This window comes from Pseudoliparis swirei, chromosome 20, assembly GCF_029220125.1.
Source record: "Pseudoliparis swirei isolate HS2019 ecotype Mariana Trench chromosome 20, NWPU_hadal_v1, whole genome shotgun sequence".
Taxonomy (NCBI): domain Eukaryota; kingdom Metazoa; phylum Chordata; class Actinopteri; order Perciformes; family Liparidae; genus Pseudoliparis; species Pseudoliparis swirei.
The window spans coordinates 27,017,170-27,040,507 of record NC_079407.1 but is presented as its reverse complement, the minus strand read 5'-3'; the positions used below and the strand labels follow the sequence as shown (position 1 = coordinate 27,040,507).

General features: G+C 46.0%; 2 protein-coding genes across 7 annotated transcripts in view; both read left to right on the top strand.

Annotated features, from left to right (window-relative positions):
- Positions 1 to 10,614, top strand: part of LOC130210528 (F-BAR and double SH3 domains protein 2-like) — a 62,569-nt gene extending 51,955 nt beyond the window's left edge. For all 6 annotated transcript variants that reach the window (XM_056440913.1, XM_056440911.1, XM_056440912.1 and 3 more), the window contains 5 exons: positions 688 to 868; positions 2,115 to 2,353; positions 5,741 to 5,942; positions 6,613 to 6,710; positions 6,833 to 10,614. In XM_056440913.1, coding sequence (XP_056296888.1) covers positions 688 to 868; positions 2,115 to 2,353; positions 5,741 to 5,942; positions 6,613 to 6,710; positions 6,833 to 6,928 — 816 coding nt within the window. In that variant the 3' untranslated portion in view covers positions 6,929 to 10,614. The remainder of the gene's footprint in view (positions 1 to 687; positions 869 to 2,114; positions 2,354 to 5,740; positions 5,943 to 6,612; positions 6,711 to 6,832) is intronic.
- LOC130211337 (NACHT and WD repeat domain-containing protein 2-like) lies at positions 9,188 to 23,116 on the top strand. Its single transcript, XM_056442076.1, has 10 exons — positions 9,188 to 9,264; positions 11,054 to 11,225; positions 11,446 to 11,553; positions 11,730 to 11,921; positions 12,983 to 13,115; positions 13,316 to 13,455; positions 13,967 to 14,278; positions 14,444 to 14,545; positions 15,280 to 15,838; positions 19,186 to 23,116. Exons 1-10 carry the CDS (start codon positions 9,188 to 9,190, stop codon positions 22,284 to 22,286), a joined length of 4,896 nt encoding a protein of 1,631 aa, XP_056298051.1. The 3' UTR covers positions 22,287 to 23,116.
- Positions 23,117 to 23,338: the final 222 nt, after the last annotated feature.

The window sequence follows — 23,338 nt, the reverse complement described above, 5'->3', positions numbered from 1 at the left end:
TGTGTGTGACCTTGTGTGTGACCCTGTGACCTTGTGTGTGACCTTGTGTGTGACCTTGTGTGTGACCTTGTGTGTGACCCTGTGACCTTGTGTGTGACCTTGTGTGTGACCCTGTGTGACCTTGTGTGACCGTGTGTGTGACCTTGTGTGTGACCGTGTGTGTCCCTGTGTGACCTTGTGTGTGACCCTGTGACCTTGTGTGTGACCTTGTGTGTGACCCTGTGACCTTGTGTGTGACCCTGTGTGTGACCTTGTGTGTGACCTTGTGTGACCCTGTGTGTGACCTTGTGTGTGACCCTGTGACCTTGTGTGTGACCCTGTGACCTTGTGTGTGACTCTGTGTGACCTTGTGTGTGACCTTGTGTGTGACCCTGTGTGTGACCCTGTGTGTGACCTTGTGTGTGACCTTGTGTGTGACCTTGTGTGTGACCCTGTGACCTTGTGTGTGACCTTGTGTGTGACCTTGTGTGACCTTGTGTGACCGTGTGTCCCCCTGTGTGACCTTGTGTGACCTTGTGTGTGACCCTGTGTGTGACCTTGTGTGTGACCTTGTGTGTGACCCTGTGACCTTGTGTGTGACCTTGTGTGTGACCCTGTGTGTGACCCTGTGACCTTGTGTGTGACCTTGTGTGACCGTGTGTCCCTGTGTGACCTTGTGTGACCTTGTGTGTGACCCTGTGTCTCCAGGCTCGTAACAAGTCGGGCGGCGTTGGCTACGTGCCAGAGAAGTACCTCCAGTTCCCGACCTCCAGCAGCCTGCTCAGCATGCTGCAGTCTCTGGCCACGCTGGACGCGCGGTCGCACACCTCGTCCAACTCCACGGAGGCGGAGCTTCACTCGGGCTGCGTCGTCAACGGCGACGCGCACAGTGAGTGTTCAGTAAACTTCCTGAAGCTCTTCTCTCTTTCCTGCTCCAGAAAGAATCCAGCTGTGAATAAACAAGAATGTTTTGTGTTATTAGAAGAGCAAAGTGTGTGTCGTCTTCTCCGTGTAGAACATGTCGCTGCAGTGATCAACAAGGCAAGAAGATGGCGATCATTTAAAAACAATACCACTTCCTGTTTCACACGCCCGAATTTTCTTTCTTTTTTAATGTTTTTTAAAATTTATTTAGAAACATTGACAGGTTCATAACACAGTAAACATGGAATTTAACTGATATTTACAGTTTTTCATCTTTTTGTTGACATATAGATTCAAGATTCAAGATTCAAGATGTTTTATTTGTCACATACACACACAGGGTGTGCAGTGAAATGAAAGTGGCAATGCTCAGCAGGAATGTGATTTGCCGGCAAGTACACACTATTTACAAATAAAAAACAACACAATATTTACAGTAAGTGTGTGTGTGTGTGTGTGTGTGTGTGCCTAAGAGGGGCAGTTGTGTGGGTCTATGTGGGGGTCCTGGTGAGGTCGGAGTTCACAATCCTGATGGCCTGAGGAAAGAAACTCCGTCTCAGTCTCTCTGTTCTTGCAGCGTGACTACGGAGGCGCCTGCCTGACCGCAGCAGGCAAACAGACAATAAACCCACTTCGTGTGTGTGAGTGTGTGTGTGTGTGTGTGTGTGTGTGTGTACATGTGTGTGTGTGTGTGTATTAGTCATCACATCAGACAAGTACAATATATACAGAAATTCAATTAATTCCAGTAATTGGCCAGTAGGCAGAAAGTGCCCAAATTGTTGTTTATCTAACAGTCAAATTAATACATGAATAAAAATAAATAACAAATAAAGTCTAATGTGCGCCTCATGATTTAGGGACTAAACCAATAAATACTGCTCCGGGGGTATTAGGTAGTTTTGAGTTTCCCCAAGTATGTTGGAACCGAAAACACCAGTGGTTGAAGTTGCATTTGGTTGCATTCAAACACACACACACACACACACACACACACACACTTCGTATTGAGATGGTCTGCAGACAGCCATCCTAACCTTCCTTCTTTGCAGCCATCTTCTCCTCTCTCTCTCTCCAGCAGGGTGTCCCGTTCTCTTCATGCTAATGAAGGCGAGGCAGACATGGAACTACATTTACCCAGGAATGATGCTTCCTCCTGTGTGTCTTATCTCTCTCTCTCTTTCTCTCTCTCTATCCCTCTCTCTTTGCAGTGATATTCGTCCGCGCACTCTACGACTACGAGGGCCAGGCGGACGAGGAGCTCTCCTTCCACGAGGGCGCGGTGATCCGCCTGCTGAGCCGCGACACGCAGACGGACGACGGCTTCTGGGAGGGCGAGCTGAACGGGCGAGTGGGCGTGTTCCCCTCCGTGCTGGTGGACGATCTCACGGAGAACGGAGAGACCGGAGGAGGAGGAAGAGGAGGAGGAGGAGGGCTCGGTGACATACAGGTACACCGAGCTCATGTTCACCGTGGGCCACATCAGCATCACGGCCGCCTCTTAAAGGGCCGGTGTAACTGAAACATATAAATATATAAACTACTAAAACATATTGTTAAATAACTCTCTTTGCATTTTATTGTTGTTTATTTCAGTGTAGAAATGTTGTTCATATGAAAATGTCTCTAATTTTATAAAATAAACCCATTTAATTTTGAAACCTTCAAAATAAAAGCATAGGATATTCTTCTTAAATGTCTTTAAGAAAAGGTGATCTTTAAAGCAGTCGGGGGCCACATCAAATGAAAATGTCTCTAATTTTATAAAATAAATCCATTTAATTTTGAAACCTTCAAAATAAGAGCATAGGATATTCTTCTTAAATGTCTTCAAGAAAAGGTGATCATATGTCTTTCAAGCCGTCGGGAGCCACATAAAATGAAAATGTCTCTAATTTTATAAAATAAATTGTTTTAATTTTGAAACCTTCAAAATAAAAGCACAGGATGTTTTTCTTAAATGCCTTTAAGAAAAGGTGATCATATGTCTTTCAAGCCGTCAGGGGCCGCATAAAATGAAAATGTCTCTAATTTTATAACATAAATTCATTTAATTGTGAAACCTTCTAAATAAAAGCATAGGATATTCTTCTTAAATGCCTTTAAGAAAAGGTGATCATATGTCTTTTCAAGCCGTCAGGAGCCACATAAAATGACGTGGCGAGGCCGGATTCGGCCCGCGGGCCTTCTGTTTGACGCCTGTGAGATATATATTTGCACACGGAGACGTACTCAGATATTCAGCGTGTCGCAAACATTTTTGTGTTATCGGTCCATCCCCGGGGCCGAAATACCGAGCTTACAGTACAGTCCATCGGGACATCCCCCCCCCTCTCCTCTCTTTCTGGCTGGTCGCTCTACCAGCAGGGCCGAGTTCACAAACACTGGATCAAAGCTCTCCGTGTCCCCGCAGTCCTCTGATTAAGAACTAAAAGCTCTTATCTGGAGCTGCCTGAGAGCGGCCCAGCAGCAGGAAGGAAGCAGCCGCTCCCTAAAAGCTCGTCCACATAACACACCACCACCACTCTGCACGTCTTTAAAGTGGTTTGATGGGAAGATTGTTTAAAAAAAAGGGAAATTCTTCTACTTCCTGCGCGGAAAAGAGACGAGTTCTACTTCATGTGTGGAAAACTTGGTCCGCCTTATTTCTGAAAGGTTTCCCCCAGAGTTCCATCAAGGCGGTTTTAATCAGTATATTTATATTATCTACGGCTTTAATGTGAAAATTCTTCTCTTAATAAACCCCCAGAGCAAAGATTTAGTTTAATAGTCTGCAACCTTCTGGTTCACTCTCAACACATCTGGAGCCTTATTTTCAAAATTCAGCCAGCAGCTGTTATTTTTTAATTGAAACTACGCATAAATTAGACATTTACAGATGTCTTTCAGATTTATTAACTGAAACATATAAATATATAAACTACTAAAACATATTGTTAAATAACTCTCTTTGCATTTGATTGTTGTTTATTTGAGTGTAGAAAATATTGTACATGAGAAAATGTCTAATATTATTACATAAATCCATTTAATTGTGAAACCTTCAAAATAAAAGCATTGGATATTCTTCTTAAATGTCTTCAAGAAAAGGTGATCATATGTCTTTCAAGCCGTCGGGAGCCACATAAAATGAAAATGTCCCTAATTTTATAAAATAAATTATTTTAATTTTAAAACCTTCAAAATAAAAGCACAGGATATTTTTCTTACATTTCTTTAAGAAAAAGTGTTCATGTGATCAGCAGCTGTTTTTTTATTGAAACTACGCATAAATTAGACGTTTAAAGATGTCTTTCAGATTTTTTTAGGCAATGCTCATTTTGGTTTGACATATTTAAAAAAGAAAGATGAGTAAAACATAGGATAAACTAGAATGGGCACTCGGTAGAGCGCATACCTTCGCATATCACAAGCTTGGGCATTGACTTATGAACATTTTGGCATTAGTTGCATGCCAATTGGACAAAAATGTATCGTGCTACGGTAAAAAAAAGATTGTGACCTTTCCTTGACCTTGACCTTTGACCCGATTGATCCCAAAATCTAATCAAATGGTCCCCGGATAATAACCAATCATCCCACCAAATTCCATGTGATTCAAGAAGATTTGACCTGTTCATGACCTTTGACCTTTGACCCGATCGATCCCAAAATCTAATCAACTGGTCCCCGGATAATAAACAATCATCCCACCAAATTTCATGCGATTCGGTTCAATTCTTTTTGAGTTTTGCGAATAACACGCATACAAATAAATAAATAAATACACGGCGATCAAAACATAACCTTCCGGCATTTTCAATGCGAAGGTAATAAATAAATAAATAAATAAATACACGGCGATCAAAACATAACCTTCCGGCATTTTCAATGCGAAGGTAACAATAAAAAAGAGACGGAATGAAAGAAAAAGAAAACAACGTATAACTCGGGAGTTTTCTATTCTCCATTGTACTTATGAAAATAAAATCATAGGGGTTACGTCTGTCACACATTTATCCCAATATGTCAAAATAATTTTCCTGGTAGGAGTCTTTTTAAATATGCATCTCTTTTTCACAATGTTTTGAGACTGCGATGCGATGTAAGATATAACTTTATTGATCTGTTATCTATTGTACATTTATTTATGAAAATATCAGGCGTGTGTCACCCATTTTGGTTTATGGCTGACATTTTGTAATGTACCTAATTAACTTTGCACTAATTAACCACCAGATTCTTCCTCTTGTGTCTCATCCGGTTCAGTCAATTAATTCATAATTAATTAACATAAGAATCTTATGTTAATTAATTAGGGGTTTTTTTAGGATGCTTTTCTTTTTCTTGCAGCTATATTCTAACAGAGGATTCGTATGCTCACGGAAAACCTGGAAGAGTAATGGAATTTTAAAAAATGGTTATTTCCAGGCCTGGAAAAGTCCTGAAAAAAAATTAAAATAATTGTAAAGGTTTTCAGAAAAGTCCTCGAAATGTTTTCATATTTTCATTTACGCTGAGGTAAAAAAAAAAGTATGCTTTTAAAAGACGCTCATAAAATAATAAGTCGGCGTACGTTCTTTCTTTTACTCGCGACGCGCATTTTTCCCGCTGCAAGTGAACGCACCGTCACTGAAAAGACATACATGTTTATTCTTTTAATCTAAACTATTGTCTCATTCATTTGAGTCATTTAAGGTTTTATACCGTATGCTTTGGAATTCTGATTGTTAGTTTAAACGTCTGCATCGAGATTAAATAAGAAATATGGTCATGGAAATTTAGTTTACGTCCTGGAAACCCGTAAAAGTGCTGCGTGGCTCATTCTCCTCCCTCCCTGTCGTCGCTCCTCCTCCAGATCTCTCCGTCCCTGAAGTTTCCGTGTTCTCTGCCTCACCTCCCGCTGAACAAACAGCCTCCCATCAGCCCCTTCACCAGCCCCGAGGCCGCCACCCCCCCCCCGCTGCCGCGCTCGCCCTCCACCGCCGCCGCTCTCAACGGGGAGCACAAGCCGCCGCCGCCCGCCGCCTCGTCTCACAAGGGACCGCTACCCACTCACAGTAAGACACACACACACATATAAATACACACACACACATAAATACACACACACATACATACATATACAGACAGACACACATAAATACACACACACACACACAGAAATACACACACATATAAATACACTTATATATACAGACAGACACATAAATACACACACACACATATAAATACACACACATAAATACACACAGATAAATACACACACATAAATACACACACATATAAATACACACACATAAATACACACAGATAAATACACACACACATAAATACACACATATAAATACACACACATAAATACACACACACACACAGAGACACACACACATATAAATACACTTACATATACAGACAGACACATAAATACACACACACATATAAATACACACACATAAATACACACACACACAGAGACACACACACATACAAAGACACAGTCACTCACACATACACACGGACATACAGACATACACACACACACACACACACACAGAGACACAGACACATACAAACACACACAAACACACAGACACCCAGATACAGACACACACATATAGAAGAGGTGATTGTGTCTTTTTACTGTGAGCTTTACTATAAATGTCTCTCTTCTCTTCTTTTCTCTTCTTCTCTTCTTTCCTTCTCTTCTCTTCTTCTTTTCTCTCGTAGATCAAAGCTCTAGAAAGAGTCCGGTGTCTCCAGGATTTCAGCAGCCGCTGCGCTTCACCCCTGAAGGCGGCGGCGGCGGCTCGGGGAAACTACGACCCGTCAGTACACAACTTCTTCAAGGATGTCGTTATGGAGTTTATACTTTCCCATCAATGTTTGTATTGCTTTGGAAAAGCAATAATCACACATGACGTCGTGATGTTTTCCTCCTCTGCTGCAGGTGCGAGCCGCTCCTCCTCCACCCAAACAGCACCACCCCCGGCGGCCGCAGGAGAAGAGCGACAAGACGGAGGAGGTGGAGATCACACTGGTGTGACGGGCAGTAAGAAACTAAAGCGAGGTCAGCCCAACAGAAGGGACGTGGAATAAAACCCGACGGCACCGCGGCCTCCACATCCGTTCCTCCTCCTCAAGTTGAGGAGGAGAGGATGGAGGAGGGGATGGAGGAGGAGGAGGAGGAGGAGGGGATGGAGGCAGCGTATCCATTTGAATAATCTCCGTATTAGCTTCCCTCTCTACCCTCGACCCGTCCGTCCATTCTTGCCTTAAGACTTTTAAAGAAAACCAGAGCGTGAGGAAGAGGAGGAAGAGGAGGCAGAATGTTAAGAGGGGGGGGGGGGCATGAGGGGAAATGTAATGATGGGTTTGGCAAGTTTTCTTTTATCTTGTTAACGCCTACTTGAAGTCATGGTCGGTTTGGTCCCTCTGTACAGGAAGACCACAGAGATAAAGCAACGTGCGGATGGTGAACGGAGCCCCGAAAACAACAAAATGTAGTAAAGATATATAAGATATGCGTCGAGGACGAGTCGAACATGTAATACTCAAAGTGCACAACGCTACACACAAATCGTTTCTTTTCTTTTCTTGTTTTCCTAAATCTAAGAATGAGGGGAATAAAGCTTTTATTTTGAAAGCGTGCAGTTTGGCCTGTTAGCTTAGCAACACTTAGCACGATCCTTTTAGCTACCTAGCTGAATCTCATGTTAATCATCCCGGTGACGTTAGCATACCGCCGTGATGCCGCCGTGTGGCCGCCGTGTGAACTCCTACGTCACTCTTGATGGAATTGTTTACGTTGTCACATTAAAAAAGTGGAACATTTTACTTTTTTCCACCTTTGTTAAATAATGTAATGTTGACATTGGTGAATGCGTAAAATATACGTAAATAAATAAATATATAATATATTTAAACTTGTACAGTGATGTACAAGAACAGCTTACAAAAAATATACTTTTTTTTCAAAATTAACATTGATTTAATTGAGCAATTTAAAAAAATAGATTATTTATTATTATTATACAATTATTTATTTTAAATGAGAAAATGTAAGTAAAAATGTCTGCGTAAAGATTTAGCTAAACGCTAACAACGCTAGGTAGCTTGGAATTGATTACTTTGACATTTTTGAGAAAAGACATAAAGATTCTCTATAAATCTAATATCTAAAAAAAGAAATTGAGGATGACGGAATAAAAACCAAGATTTAAGAAAAGAGAGCTGCACTTAAAGGATGAACATGTCATGAAGATAGACGTGGGTCTCGATAGCATGTAGCTCGCCGGCTAACGTGCTAAAGCTCCAGTTCCAAGCCTTCATACACCGAGCGGTCAGGCGGAGCCTCGGCGGTGTGTTGGTGGTCAACACGAGGAGCAGCTGGTGGATTTAATGCCCCCAAAACAGATTAAAATCAGTTAAATTCAGTTTATTTTCATATATTCTACCGTTCAAAAGTTTAAAGTCACCAAGACAATCTGGTGTTTTCCATGAAAACTCACTTTTATTTATCAAATGAATTTCAAAAGGAATATAAAATATAGTCAAGATGTTGACGAGGTTATAAATAATGATTCTGATTGTAAATATTAATGTAGTTCTTCTTGTGGCTCAAAGGAAGGCCAGTTTTATCGCTTCTCTCACCAGCATAACTGTTTTCAGCTGCGCTCACATAAAAGGGTTTTCTACCCCTCCGCTAGTCTTCTAAGGTGATAACACAAAGTACCATTAGAACACTGGAGATGGGCCTCTACACACCTCTGTAGAGACTTCATAACTGTTTTCAGCTGCGCTCACATAAAAGGGTTTTCTACCCCTCCGCTAGTCTTCTAAGGTGATAACACAATGTACCACTAGAACACTGGAGATGGGCCTCTACACACCTCTGTAGAGACTTCATTACACACCAGAGAATAGACATTTACACATTAGCAACATATATTTATAATTCATTTAATGTTATCTTCATTGATAAAAACAGTGCTTTACTTTGAAAAATAAGGACATTTCTACGTGACCCCAAACTTTTGAACGGTAGTGTAGATGCATAAGTATTTGTGTGCTAAATACAAAGTTTATTTAAATACATTTTTGGACTCATCTGACGTCTTTTTACACATTCTGAATGTCGGGGCTCCGTTAAAAAACATTTGATTTTCCAATCAGTATAACACTTGCCAAACGCGTCACGATTCTTATGATTTGAGGTTCAGAGCAAACGGAGGAGCCGGGCGCCGTCTGTAAACTCATCGTCATGCGTGTTCAATGTGTATTAGTACAGTACATTACTGTCGTCATGGGAACGCCACGCACGCGGTCTCATCGGAGTACCGATGTGTCCGACCGTGTCGCAGGAGTTTTTAAATCCTCATCGTAAATACCGGAGAAAAAAAGGGCATTGTAAATACGGAATGACGGGAGAGATGGAGGAAGAAGAAGGGAGGAGAGAAGAGAGAGAAAATGGAGGCTGGATCCTCCTTTCTCCACCTCACTTCCCGCTGTTCCTTTCTTTTCTCCAACGTCTCACACACAGTTGCGTCATATAACGCACACATTTCAATATTCTCTCCATATTCTCCGTGTGCTCGTCTCAGAGAGGACACAGGCGGTGCGTTCAGGGGCACCGGCATCGTTGGTATTCACTATGTGGCGACAACAAAGATTTTTATTTGAGATAATATAGACACTGCATTTCTTTGGGGGGGTTAAGAGTTTTATTATTAACTGTAAAGCTTTCATCCCTAAAGATCAATATCTCACTTTTAGATTTTTGTTTGGTTGAGAAACATTTGACGGTATTATTTTTTATTTTTATGCTTTTTATTTTAATACAGAAGAGGAAAACTACTTTTTTTTAATGTTTCAATTTGATATTATCCGTATACTCAAGATCTATAAAACAAATACATTGAAAACTAGCAAATGACATTCAAGTGAATTCTGTCGTGTTTTTTAACTTTTATTTAAAGTAAATAAATCCCGAGTTCCCTTTAAGTCTTTGAACTCTGCCTAAAGGGCAGCGTAGCACTTTTATTTATACCGTAGAACTTTAGCATCAGAATGGAGAGAATACAGAGTTTAATACACAAATCCAGAGTTATTCTTTTCATTCTGATTCTGTAGTGATTCTTTATTTCAGTGTGACGGATTCATTTCCTCTTTTTAGATTTTTTTATTTCTCTTCCGAAGAGATGAAGAGATACTTTTAAATGATGAAATGTGTAAAAGGTGTTTGTTTGTTTTATAAATGATCAAAGGAAGGATGTTTATGAATGGAGAGAGAGAGAGAGAGAGTTTTAAATCCACATTTAAATTTAATTCCTGACAAACACCGGAACACGTAACAAACTTATTCTGAAGTTGTTTTTGTCCGTAGCACCGAGAACAATCAGGCTATGAAATATTAAATGTAAAACTTTGTCTTTTTTTTTGCTCAGTTTCCACTTTGAGTTATTTTTCATTTTTAATTTTTTTAGTGAATCTTTTACTACGAGCCGTTTTTTGGGGTTTTACGTATTATATATATAATTATTTTTATTTCCCATCGAGCGGCGACACACACACACACGCTGCAGACTGTTGCCACGGTGACAATAATGAGATCAGGTGCAAACAGTGTTTCTGCATATTATCATTATTATTATTATCGGCTGTACAAAAAAAGAAGAAAGTTTGTATTTATTGTGTACAAATGTTGATTAATAAAGAAATATTGAAAAGTTATTTTATTTATTCTGGGGCTCTTTTTGTTTCTTTTGATGTTTGTGATCATGTTTATGCTCCTGTGTGTGTGTGTGTGTGTGTGTGTGTGGCTGTTTGTGTTTGTGTGTGTGTGGCTGTGTATTGTGTGTGTGTGTGTGTTTGTGTGCCCGTGGCTGTCTGTGTGTGAGTGTGTGCCCGTGGCTGTCTGTGTGTGTGTGTCTGTGTGTTTGGCTGTGTGAGTGTGTGCGTGTGTGTGTGTATGGCTTTCTGTGTGTGTGTGTTCCAGTCACCAGAAGTGGGTGTGATCGTAACACTGTAAATCCCCACCGTGTCCTGAATGTAGCCGCAGAGCAAAGAGAGAAACGACTCCTTTTATGATTAAATATAAAGTTTATTTTCTTTAATTTGACCTGAACTCGACAACCTGATGAACTCCAGAGGAACACACACCTGTGTGAAGCTCTACCTGTGCTCCAACCCAGAGGGTACGTACCACACACTGTGTGTGTGTGTGTGTGTGTGTGTGTAATGCTCTGTGTGTAGACAGCCTGGTGGAGCGCAGAGCTCTGAGAGAGAGTGTGTTCCCCGAACTCCGAGAGCAGTGCAGAAACACCCTGGGACTGGATGTCAGGGTGAGAACACACACACTCTCTTAGAGAGAGACTATCAGCTGTTGTGAATGTGTGTGTGCTTTGCCTAATTACATCATTATTATTTTAATAGAGCACGTGTAATTAGAGAGATGGATTAATATCAAATGTTCCTGAGCCTCCAGGTCGCCAATTGTTACTGCACCGTGTGTGTGTGTGTCTTTGTGTGTGTGTGTGTGTGTGTCTTTGTATGTGTGTGTAGGTGATAGACCCATTTGAGTCCAGTGATCCCAGCCGTTGGCCAGATGAGAACACGAGACAGCAGCTGATTACAGAATGCAGAAACAGCTCCGCAGGACCTTTTTTACTCGTAAACATTATATATTATTATTATTATTATTAATAACATTATAGTGTTTATTCACCATAAACTGCCGTGTAATAAGCCCCCTGTTGAGCTTTAATAATCCATAAACACCAACGCACACATTCGTATCGTGAAGCAATGCGTGCCATACCGTCTGTGTCCACGCGGGGGCGCTGCAGGCGCTGGTGGGACATCGGTACGGCGCCGCCGGCCCGCCCGCCCAGGTGGAGGTGGCCGAGTTCCAGCTGCTGCTGCGGGAGAGCCAGCGAGCCGGCGTCTGCACCCGGGAGCTGGAGAGGGAGTACCGGCGCGACGAGAACCGCGTCCCGCCCTCCTTCCGCCGGAGGGACAGACGCACCTGCCGCCAACAGGTAGACGACCTATATTAAGCCTTTATGAATTAATTATTAAAAAGTACCGACTGATTAGCGTTTATGAATAAAATAAATACTAAGACACCAGTTTGATCTGTGTGGGAAATTAAATTTGATAAATATTTAATTGTGTTTATTAAGGCTTAATATTAATTGTATTTAAAAAGGCTTAATATGGTTTTATAAGGAAATAATTACAAAGATACTTTTATTTTTGTTGGACATTTTATTTTATAATTAATTAATTGTATTTATAAAGGCTTAATAAGGTTTTATAAGGAAATAAATACTAAGACACTTATTTGTGGGAAATTTTATTTTATAACTCTTTTAAAAGCTTTTATACTCCTAAAATCTAATCAGTCAGTACTTTTTAATTAAGTTGTTACATTTCTAAATAAAATGAAATTTCCCACACAAATAAAAGTGTCTGAGTATTTATTTCCTTATTAAGCCTTTCTAAATATATAAAATTAATAAAAAGTACCGACTGATTAGCGTTTATGAATAAAATAAATAATAAGAGACATTTTTTTTTGTATGGGAAATTTTATTTTATAATTAATTAACTGTATTTATAAAGGCTTAATAAGGTTTTATATGGAAATAAATACCAAGAGACACTTATTTGTATAACTCTTTTAAAAGCTTTTTATCTTCATAAAAGCTAATGAGTCTGTATTTTTTAATTATTTTTTATATTTAAAAATTAAATGAAATTTCCCACAGAAATAAGTGTCTTAGTATTTATTTCCTTATAAAACCATATTAAGCACTTCTAAATATATAAATAAAATATATTTATATATATATAAATTAGCATTTATGAACGTAAAAGGGTTATAAAATAAAATGTTCCACACAAATAAAAGTGTCTGAGTATTTATTTTCTTATTAAGCCTTTCTAAATATATAAAATTAATAAAAAGTACTGACTGATTAGCGTTTATGGGAAATTTTATTTTATAATTAATTTATGGTATTTATAAAGGCTTAATATGGTTTTACGAGGAAATAAATAATAAGAGACACTTATTTTTGCTGGAAATGTTGAGCAGGAGGAGGAGGAAGAGGAGGAGGAAGAAGAGGCTGAAGAAGAGGAGCTGAGGAAGATGTTTCAGACCTCTGTGAGTCTGTGTGTGCAGGCCGGTGTCATGAGCCCAGAGAGAGCCCAGAGCTTCTACCGATCAGGTGTGTGTGTGTGTGTGTGTTTCTAACGTTCAGGTGTGTGGCTGTTTGTGTATATATATATATATATATATGTGTGTGTACATATATCTGTATGTGGCTGTGTGTGTTTGTGTATATATATCTGTGTGTGACTGTGTGTAGATCTGTGTGTGTGTGGTTGATGTTGAGGTTTAATTAAGTGCGTTGCTGTTTCTCTTCAGTCCTCGACGCAGATCTGAGATTCGCTCTGGACGATCCTCCTCCTGATGACGTCATCGACCGTCCTCCCGATGACATCATCGGACGCTGCCTGGTTTACGTCCACAGGGTCGTTGACGCACAAGGAGAGAGAGAGAAGAAGGCAAGAGACGCCATCGATGACCGAGGATCATTGATCATTAATCAATAATCATTTATACTGCGGATCGTTGGGACATATTTCACGTTGTTTTTGCTTAGTTTTTGGAAAGGAAACATTTAGTAGTTGAACATGTGAGATATAAAAACAACGTTTAGTTCTGTCTTCCCAGAAGCCGAGCTTCTAATAGATGTTCAGATCAAGATCACAAGCAGTTACATGTTAATTAATTCTATAGCTAATAAAATAACCTCTTAAAACTACGATAAGTATCAAAGACATCAATAATTTAAATTCACGTAAAGCTGACATGAGCAGCACAGTGTGAGTCATGCCTCCTTTAACAAAGTTTAAAGATGATGTCATAGTTCCAGACGGAGAGATACTTAAAATATCTCTCACACATGAAGGTTTGAGGAGTTATTATTATTTATTAGTATTGTAGCCTAATAGAAATAGATAAAAAGTGACTTAAAGACTCTTTTTCTTCTTCTCCCACATCCTGTATGTCCAGGCCCCGACCTTTGACCTCTCGCCCACCGACTCTCGGCTGCTGTCCTCGCTCTGTGACGACTTCCTCCCGGGTCTCGCCGCTTCCTCCCGGCTTCTCGTCTACGTCACGACGACCGCGTGCGACCGTCGCCACGGTTACACGGCGGCGCGGCGGCGCGGCTACGCCGAGGCCCTGCGCCGCCAGGTGCGCTCGGACCTGCTGCGGATGATCGACGGCGGCGGCGTCTCCCCGGGAGGCGGCGAAGGCCCTCGGGAGGAGCTGTGCGGCATCCTGTCACGACTTTATGACATCACACGGCCAGAGGAGGAGGAGGTCAGGCTGGAGGATTAAGAACGAAGGAAGATTAAAACAAAGTTATCAAATTATAATAACACTTTTTAATAGTTAATTGTCACTGTGTGGATGCTTTGGGGGATCTGTTCCCTGTGTCGTGTCCCACATTTTCATTTTCCAACTCTTTCCTTTTCTTTGCTGCAGGTCAGAGCCTTTGTGGAGCAGAGTGGACAACAGCGCCCTCTAGTGGTGACCGGAGGACCGTGCACGGGGAAGACTGTACTGCTTGCACATTGTGCTCAACAAGTAAGATGTTCAGTCCCTTTAAAACCCAAACAATATCATAATTGCTACAAACACATTTTTCTTTTTTATAAAAAAATAAAATAGCAAGCAGCAGCAACATCTGTATTAATTTTCTTATTTGTAAATTAAATGTACCGTTTTTTGCTCGAAGTACTTAACAGTGGAAACAATACGCCATGAAAGCCATCACATATTTAGTGACATGTGAAATGCCTTTGCAACTATTTTTATAATTCATTATTTAAGTCATTATATATATTTATTATATATAATAATATCTAATATAATATATATATAACATTTATTATATAATATATATAATATATATATATATATTATAATAAATATATATATATATAACAGTGGAAACAATAAGCCACATATTTAGTGACATGTGAAATGTCTTTGTAACTATTTTTATAATAATTTAAGTCATTATATAAAAAATAATATACAAATACCTTTATAACTATTTTTATAATGAATTAATTATTTCATGATATATATTTATTATACATAATATATATTATATATATATTATATTTATTATATATATTATATATATATATATAAAGAGACTGGAAAAATCTTTAATATAGAGTGAAAGAAAAGTGTGTCTGGCACTTTGTCGCTTTATCAATATAATTATGACTCGTGTGGATGAACAGACGAGGCGTTCAGATCGTGACGCAGCGATACCCCACAGCATGTGAAGAAGAGTTCTGTCTCTGCAGGTGAAGTCTTGGCTCCCGGCCTGTGATCCCGTGGTGATCATTTATTTCTGCAACCTGTCGACCGACCGTTCCCCGAGGCGCCTGTTGTCCAGCCTGTGTCGTCGAATCGCCGTTGGGTATGGCGGTGGATCTTCCCCCGAGCAGAATCACCTCGGAGACTTCGACCTCCGTCTGCCGGAGCTGAAGGCGCGCCTCTCGTCCCTCTTCACCTCCGCGCCCTCGACCCAAAGGCCTCTGGTTCTGATCCTGGACGGCCTGGACCAGGTGGAGCGAGACGTGGCGGCTCCCGTCCTGGAGACCGTCCCGTCTCCCCTCCCCCGAGGCCTCAAGCTCATCCTCTCCTCCGGCGTCACGCCGGTCCTTCCCGTCCCGTGCGTGCGCGTCGGGATGGGCTCGGCGGACGGGAAGCGGCGCGCCGACATGTTGGCGGCGCTGCTGCGCGGCTCGGGGAGGACGGTGACGTCGGGCCAGCAGGCGCTGCTCAACCGGGCGCTGACTTCCTGTCGCCTCGCGCTCTACGCTCGACTGCTGCACCTCCACGCCGAGCGGTGGCGCTCAGGTACGGCGAGAGGAAAGAGGCTGAAGCTTCTTCTGTTTTCTATCATCTACTCATCTAGTCATCTACTCATCTATTCATCTATCGTCTATTCATCTATTCATCTATTCATTACATTACATGTCATTTAGCAGGCGCTTTTATCATCTATTCATCTATCGTCTATCTATTCATCTTTCTAGTATATTTATCATATATTTGTAGTATAACTTTAGCCCCTCCCATCAAGACCTTTACCCAATGAGATCAGTTGTTGGATTCGGTGACCAGAACCTCCTGCTTCCCACACACGTTGTGTTCTTGTGTTCCTCTTGACCGAGCCGACCCAAAGCACCCAAAGAACCCAAAGCACCCAAAGCACCCAAAGCACCCAAAGAACCCAAAGAACCCAAAGCACCCAAAGAACCCAAAGAACCCAAAGAACCCAAAGCACCCAAAGCACCTAAAGCACCCAAAGAACCCAAAGAACCCAAAGCACCCAAAGAACCCAAAGCACCCAAAGCACCCAAAGCACCCAAAGAACCCAAAGAACCCAAAGAACCCAAAGCACCCAAAGCACCCAAAGCACCCAAAGAACCCAAAGAACCCAAAGAACCCAAAGCACCCAAAGCACCCAAAGAACCCAAAGAACCCAAAGAACCCAAAGCACCCAAATCAGAATCAGAATCAGAATCAGAAACAGTTTTATTGCCAGGAATGTTTACACAAACGAGAAATTTTTTTTGGTGGAAGGTGCAACATTTGGACATGACAAACAAACAACAATCAACACGACAGAAAGACAACAAGTAATGTGAAAGTGTTTGGGTGTGTGCTTCAAGTGGTGTGTTTTAGTTAAAAGTGTATGTTACGCGTGGCGTGTGTTTAAGTTAAAGTGCATGCAAATAAAGTGGCATGTGTGTGGAGGAGGCCTCAAGTTAAAGTGCATGTTAAAGTGACGTGTGTGGAGGAGGGAAGAAGAAGGAGGAGGAGTGGGAGGAAGAGGGAGGAGGAGGAAGAGGAAGGAGCGGGAAGAACGAGGACAGAGGAAAGTGGAAGAAGAGGTGGTAGTCCTGGGGTGACAGTCAGTCAGTCCGGGTTCCATTGATGAGCCCGACTGCCGACGGGAAAAAGCTTTTGGTGTGGCGGGTGGTCTTTGTCATGATGGACCGCAGCCTCCTCCCGAGGGAGGGACTCGAACAGGAGTGTCCAGGGTGGGAGGGTCAGCGACAATCTTTCTGGCCCGCTTCAGTGACCTGGAAGTGAACAGGACCTGGAGGGAAGGCAGATTGCAGCCGATAACCCTCTCGGCCGGCGGATGATGCTCTGCAGCCTGCGCTTGTCTTTGGCTGTGGCTGCAGGGTGCCAGGCGGTGATGGAGGAGCAGATGATGGACTCAACGATGGCCGTGTAGAATTGTACCATCATTCTCCCTGGCAGGTTGAATTTCCTCAGCTGCCTCAGGAAGAACATCCTCTGCTGGGCCTTCTTGGTGATGGAGCCGATGTTCAGCTCCCACTTGAGGTCCTGGGTGATGATGGAGCCCAGGAAGCGGAAGGACTCCACAGCGTCGACGGGGGAGTCCCACAGGATGAGAGGGGGGGTGGGGCTGCATTCCTCCTGAAATCCACAACCATCTCCACTGTCTTTAGGCGTTGAGCTCCACGTTGTCTTGGCTGCACCAGGTCACCAGAAGGTCAGTCACCCACCTGCAGACGGTCTCGTCCCCACGAGATGAGCCCAATGAGGGTGGTGTCATCCATGAACTTTAGGAGCTTGACGGACTGGTGACTGGAGGTGCAGCTGTTGGTGTACAGGGAGAACAGCAGAGGGAGAGAACACAGCCTTGGGGGGAACCCGTGCTGGTGGTCCGGGAGCCTGAGACGTGTTTCCCCAGCCTCACGTGCTGCTTCCTGTCGGTCAGGAAGTCTGTGATCCACCTGCAGGTGGAGTCGGGCACGTGCAGCTGGGAGAGCTTGTCCTGCAGCAGGGACGGGATGATGGAATTGAAAGCAGAGCTGAAGTCCACAAACAGGATCCTGGCGTAGGTTCCTGGGGAGTCCAGATGCTGGAGGATGTAGTGAAGGGCCATGTTGACTGCATCGTCTACAGACCTGTTGGCTCTGTAGGCGAACTGCAGGGGGTCCAGGAGTGGGTCGGTGATGGTCTTAAGGTGTGACAGGACCAAGCGTTCAAAGGACTTCATGACCACAGAGGTCAGGGCGACGGGCCTGTAGTCATTGAGTCCTGTGATCTTGGGTTTTTTGGGGACGGGGATGATGGTGGAGGCCTTGAAGCAGGCTGGAACGTGGCATGTCTCCAGGGAGGTGTTGAAGATGTCGGTGAACACCGGAGACAGCTGGTCAGCACAGTGCTTCAGGGTGGAGGGGAGGCGGAGTCCGGGCCCGCTGCTGGGGGTTCTGCTTTTGAACAGCCTGTTGGCGTCTCTCCAGGATGGCGAGGGTCGTCGCTGAGTTGATGGAGGGTGCTCCAGAGGTGTGAGCCCCTGATGGGCTGGGGGAGGGTGGGCTGATGGTCTGTGGCTTGTTGATGGGGCTGTGCGGGATTGTCTCAGGACTGCTCCATTGTCTTTCAAAGCGGCAGTAGAACTCATTTAGCTCGTCTGCCAGAAGCACATTGTTCATGGAGTGGGGTGATTTGGGCTTGTAGTTGGTGATCTGCCTGAGCCCTCTCCAGACAGAAGCAGAGTCGTTTGCTGAGAGCTGCTGTTGCAGTTTCTCAGAGTACAGTCGTTTAGCATCTCTCACCGCCTTGCTAAACCTGTATTTTGACTCTGTGTACAGGTCCTTGTCCCCACTCCTGAATGCCTGGTCCTTCTGCAGTCTTAGCTTCCTGAGCTCCGCTGTGAACCAGGGTTTGTCGTTGTTATAACTCACCCTGGAGCTGGATGGAATACAGCTGTCCTCACAGAAGCTGTATCAGTATCAGTATCAGTATCAAGCACCCAAAGCACCCAAAGCACCCAAAGCACCCAAAGCACCCAAAGCACCCAAAGCACCCAAAGAACCCAAAGAACCCAAAGAACCCAAAGAACCCAAAGAACCCAAAGCACCCAAAGAACCCAAAGCACCCAAAGAACCCAAAGAACCCAAAGCACCGGGCACACAACGTCCTCCTGTTGGGTCAAGATGACCGAGTTTCATAACAAGTTACATCATTGACACTACAGGGAGCCAATCAGGGTCAAGTGTCTTGCTCAAGGACACATCGACTAGGGCGGGGCTTGAACCTTCAACCCCCTGATTGAAAGACGATCCCGCTAACCCCTGACCCACAACGCCCAAAATGTTACTTTCTCAAATGCTTTAAAAAGTGTTTTCAAAAGGATTTTGTTTCCTCTCCTCGATCAGATTCGGACGTCGCCGAGTCGTCGCTCCCGGCCGGCGTCCACTCGTCCGTATCGGCGCTGCTGGGTCGCCTCCAGCGGAAGCACGGCGCCGCCCTCGTGGCCCGGGCCGTCTCCTATCTCGCCCTCTCGCGGACCGGGCTCACGGAGGCCGAGCTCGCCGACCTGCTGGCCCGCGAGGCGCCGGACGAGAGAGTCCCGACGCAGGTCGACGTGGAGACGCTCCTGTTGGATCTGAGGAGGTTCCTCGTCGGGAGGACGGTCGCCGGGTCGCGCGTCTTGTTCTGGACCAGCAGGCATTTCCAGTTGGTGGTGGTCGAGAAGTTTCTGGGCGCCCGCGAGGCGAGGCGGGAGATCCACGCGGCCATGGCGGAGTATTTCGGTGGCCGATCGCCTCGTGGCGGAAGTTCAAAACCCAACGAGGACGCGGTCCGCGTCGAAGACGGGGATCCCCCCGGCGTGGGGGAAGCCCCCGGACAGACGTTTGGTTTCTCCTTCCGAGAGGTCGGCCGGTTGAACTCCAGGAAGGTCTTGGAGTTGCCGCATCACCTGCGAGAAAGCGCCCAGTGGGCGGCGTTGGAGCGCGGGCTCCTGATGTCTTTCGCATTTCACGGCGCCGCGGTTCGAGCGGGACTGCTGGCGGATCTGGTCGCCGCGTTGGAGGGCGACGAGGGGGCGTGCCACTTCTGTTTCCCCAGGGAAAAAGCCCTGCTGGCGAGCGTGCTGAGGTCCCGTGTTCAGAGCTCGCCGCTGCACCTGCCGTCCGCGATGGAGACGGGCCTCCTGCCGTACCTGGAGGTCTTCCCCGAGCTCGAAGGTTACGTCCGAGAGATCGGAGAAGAGCGGAGGAGGGCGGGAAGCGGATTGGGAGTCTCGCTTTGCCCCGCCCCCTCGTCGGTCCCCTCCGTCCGACGCTCGCCGCGCGACGAAGCCGAGGGCGCCTCGGTGCGAGAGGCGGCCGCGACCGAGTGCGGGATCGTCGCGGAGGTCATGGACGACGGCTCGGCTCGGGTTTGGAAAGGCTTCGGCCGCCACGCCGTCCGGCCGGTGGCGAAGGAGGAGACGACGTTCACGGGAGTGAAGAGCAGCGGGCGCTTCGTGTTGTTCTCCACGCGGCGCGGCGAGCTCCTCCTGTGGGACGTGACGCGCCCAGAGATGTTCCTGCGGGTCATCGAGGACGAGGCGAGCCGGGAAACGGCGAACCGAGTCGAGGGGTTCGCGGCGTGTCGGGAGAAGGTCTTCGTGTGGCGGGCGGGAGAGAGCTCCGTGAGCTCGTTCGACGTCTCCGACGAGACGTCGGCTCGTTTCCAGTGTCGCGGCCGCGTGACCGGCGCGGTTTGCTCCTCTGGTGGTGGCTACCTGTACTGCGGGCTGGAGGGAGGCGCGCTGACCGCGTTCGACACCGACACCGGCGGCTTCCTCGGCGCTTCCTCGACCGCCAGCCGCAGCGCGATCACGTGGATGCTGCTGCGCGAAGACGAGCGGGAGCTGGCGTGCGTTGACGGGACGGGAAGTGTCAGCGTGTGGGACGTGGCGTCCAAGACGACCCCGCCGAGACTCGTCAGAGAGAGCTCCGTCGGAGGCGACCGCGACGGCGTCCAGAATATCGATTACTCGCGTGAAATCGGCATTTTATTGGTGTGTCGATCTCACCAAGTTGCATTGTGGGACACGCGCGACTGGGAGCCGCGGGACCGGTTCCTGGTTCCTCGGGGGCGGGCCTTCGTTCAGGCGGCGCTCTGCCAACAGGGCCGCCTCTTCCTGGCGTTGCTGGACGCCCGCCCCTTCGTCTTGGCGTGGCGCCTCGGCACGGGGGAGTGCGTCCTCTCCTTGGAGACGCACGAGCGTCCCCGGGCGCTCCTCACGACGGCCTCGGGCGTCGTCTGCGTCGCCGGCGACGGCCGCCTGACGGCGTGGGACTCCGGGATGATCGCCGCGGCGGCGGCGGCTCCGAAGATGGGGCGCGGCGTGACAGAAGTGGCGGTCGACCGATCGGGGGCGTGCTTCTACACCTCCGACGGGTCCGAGGCGGTGTGGAGGTGGAGTTGGGACACGGGGCTCCCGCGGGATAACTTCCTGCACGACGCCCCCGTGGGGAGGCTCCGCCTCTCTCCGGACGGCGTTCGCCTCGTGACGCTCTCGGCGGGGGAGGTGTACGTCTGGCGGACGGACACCGGGCGGAACGTCCTGCGCGTGAGCGGCGGCGGCGGAGCGGCGGACGTCCTCATCGCCCCCAACGGGAACGTCGGGGTCACCATTTCGGAGCGAGGGTCGTCCCGCGTGTGGAAGCTGGAGCACGGGAGCGTCGTGTGCGTCATCCGCGCTCGCCTCTCGGACGCCGAGGTGTCGCCGGCGAGCACCTTCCTCCTCGGCCTGCGCCGGGGAGACCTGCTGGCCGCCAGCTTGTGGTCGGGCGCCGTCGACAAGCGGTTCTCCCGCGCCGGCGGCTCGGAGCGCGTCGTCGCCTTCCGCGCCCTCTCGGGTCACCCCGACTTCGCGGTGGTGATGGCCGCCTCGGGCGCGGTGTTCACCTGGAAGGTGGCGGAGGAGACGCTGTGTCGGCACTTCCGGCTGCCGTATCGGTTCCGCTGTCGGCCGCGGGACTTCCAGGCGACGGAGGACGGGAGCTTCGCCCTGCTGTCCGCCGACGGCGAGGTCATCAACCTCCTGGACTTGTCTCGGGTCAGACTCTGCTCCCTCAAGGCGGAGGGGCCGGTCGTAAAGGCTTGTTTGGATAAAACTGGATGCTACGCTGCCTACATATACACCACCAGCACCAGCAGCACCACCAGCACCACGCAGGAGGACGACCTCCGTCACCCGAGGCCCGTCCTCGCAGTCGTACGACTGGCAGACGGGGAAACGATAGGACGCGCCCGTCTGCCGAAGAATCCGTCGGCGTTGGTCGTCTGCGAGCGGCGCCGCGTGTTCGTGGGATTCGACGACGGGTCGGTGGGCGCGTTTTCTATCTCGGACGCCGCGGCGGTCGACGGGGAGTCCGACGGGCGCGGAGAGAATCCGAGCCGCCGGTCGAAGCGACGCCCCTGTGACGGAGGAGCGCTCAGGCGGTTGCCGCGAGAAACCGCCAATGTCATATGGCCTTAAGGTTGCTGGACTGAGTTTTCAAAATACAGATTCATTAGTGTGCGTTGTTACCTTCGTATTGAAAATGCTGAAGGTTATGTTTTGATCGCCATTTATTTATTTGTATGCGTGTTACTCGCATAACTCAAAAAGTATTTAACCGAATCGCATGAAATTTGGTGGGATGATTGGTTATTATCCGGGGACCATTTGATTAGATTTTGGGATCGATCGGGTCAAAGGTCAAGGTCAAGGTCATGAAAAGGTCAAAATCTTCTTTTTACCATAGCGCGGTCAATTTTTATCCAATTGGCATGCAACTAATGCCAACATGTTCATAATTCAATGCCCAATCTTGTGATATGCGAAGGTATGCGCTCTACCGAGTGCCCGTTCTAGTTGTGTACATTGGAATATGAAATGGTTTCCACTTCTGGGGAAACTGCAGCCGCTTTTAGTTTCAGTTTCAGGAACTATGATGAAGATGATGAAGATGACCTCAGTTTCATTTCTGTGAGAGAAAAAAAAATCAACACCGGTTTGAGCCCCATAGTTACTGCATGTATTGTTGATGTTATCATAAAATAATGTTGGTATAAATGTCCTTTTTATACTTATTTTTCTGTATTAAAAAGAAATGTATTTGTAAGAATGACATTATAAAAAGCCAAAAGTGTGTTTTGAAAGAAAGAAGCAACTTCTGACCTTCTTTTGGGCTCATGGTGCCTTCAGGTTTCTTGTGAAGATCGTAAATTACACTACTTTGCTTGCTTTTAGTAGAAAGGAAATTACAAATTGTACGACAGTATACATGTCTTATGTATTCTTGTATTAAAAAGCGATGACACGTCGACCTGTCTACATTATATTTTTGTAATTTTAAGAATGACTGTCTTATTGTTAGAACCGTTATTAAATAGCCCACTGTCGGGTTCATGGTGCCTTTACGTTCCTTGATAAGATCGTAGATAACACTACTTATTTTCCTTTAGTAGAAAGTAAATTACAAATTGTACCACAGGATAAATGTCTTATTTATTTCTGTATTAAAAAGCAATGGCACTTCGACTTGC

Bases quoted from the DNA above. Each gene is read 5' to 3' on its own strand.
- LOC130211337 (XM_056442076.1), top strand. From the start codon at position 9,188: ATGGGAACGCCACGCACGCGGTCTCATCGGAGTACCGATGTGTCCGAC. The intron at 9,265-11,053 runs GTAAATACCGGA...ACCTGTGTGAAG, and splicing joins GGAGTTTTTAAATCCTCATC to CTCTACCTGTGCTCCAACCC. The intron at 11,922-12,982 runs GTAGACGACCTA...AATGTTGAGCAG, and splicing joins GACGCACCTGCCGCCAACAG to GAGGAGGAGGAAGAGGAGGA.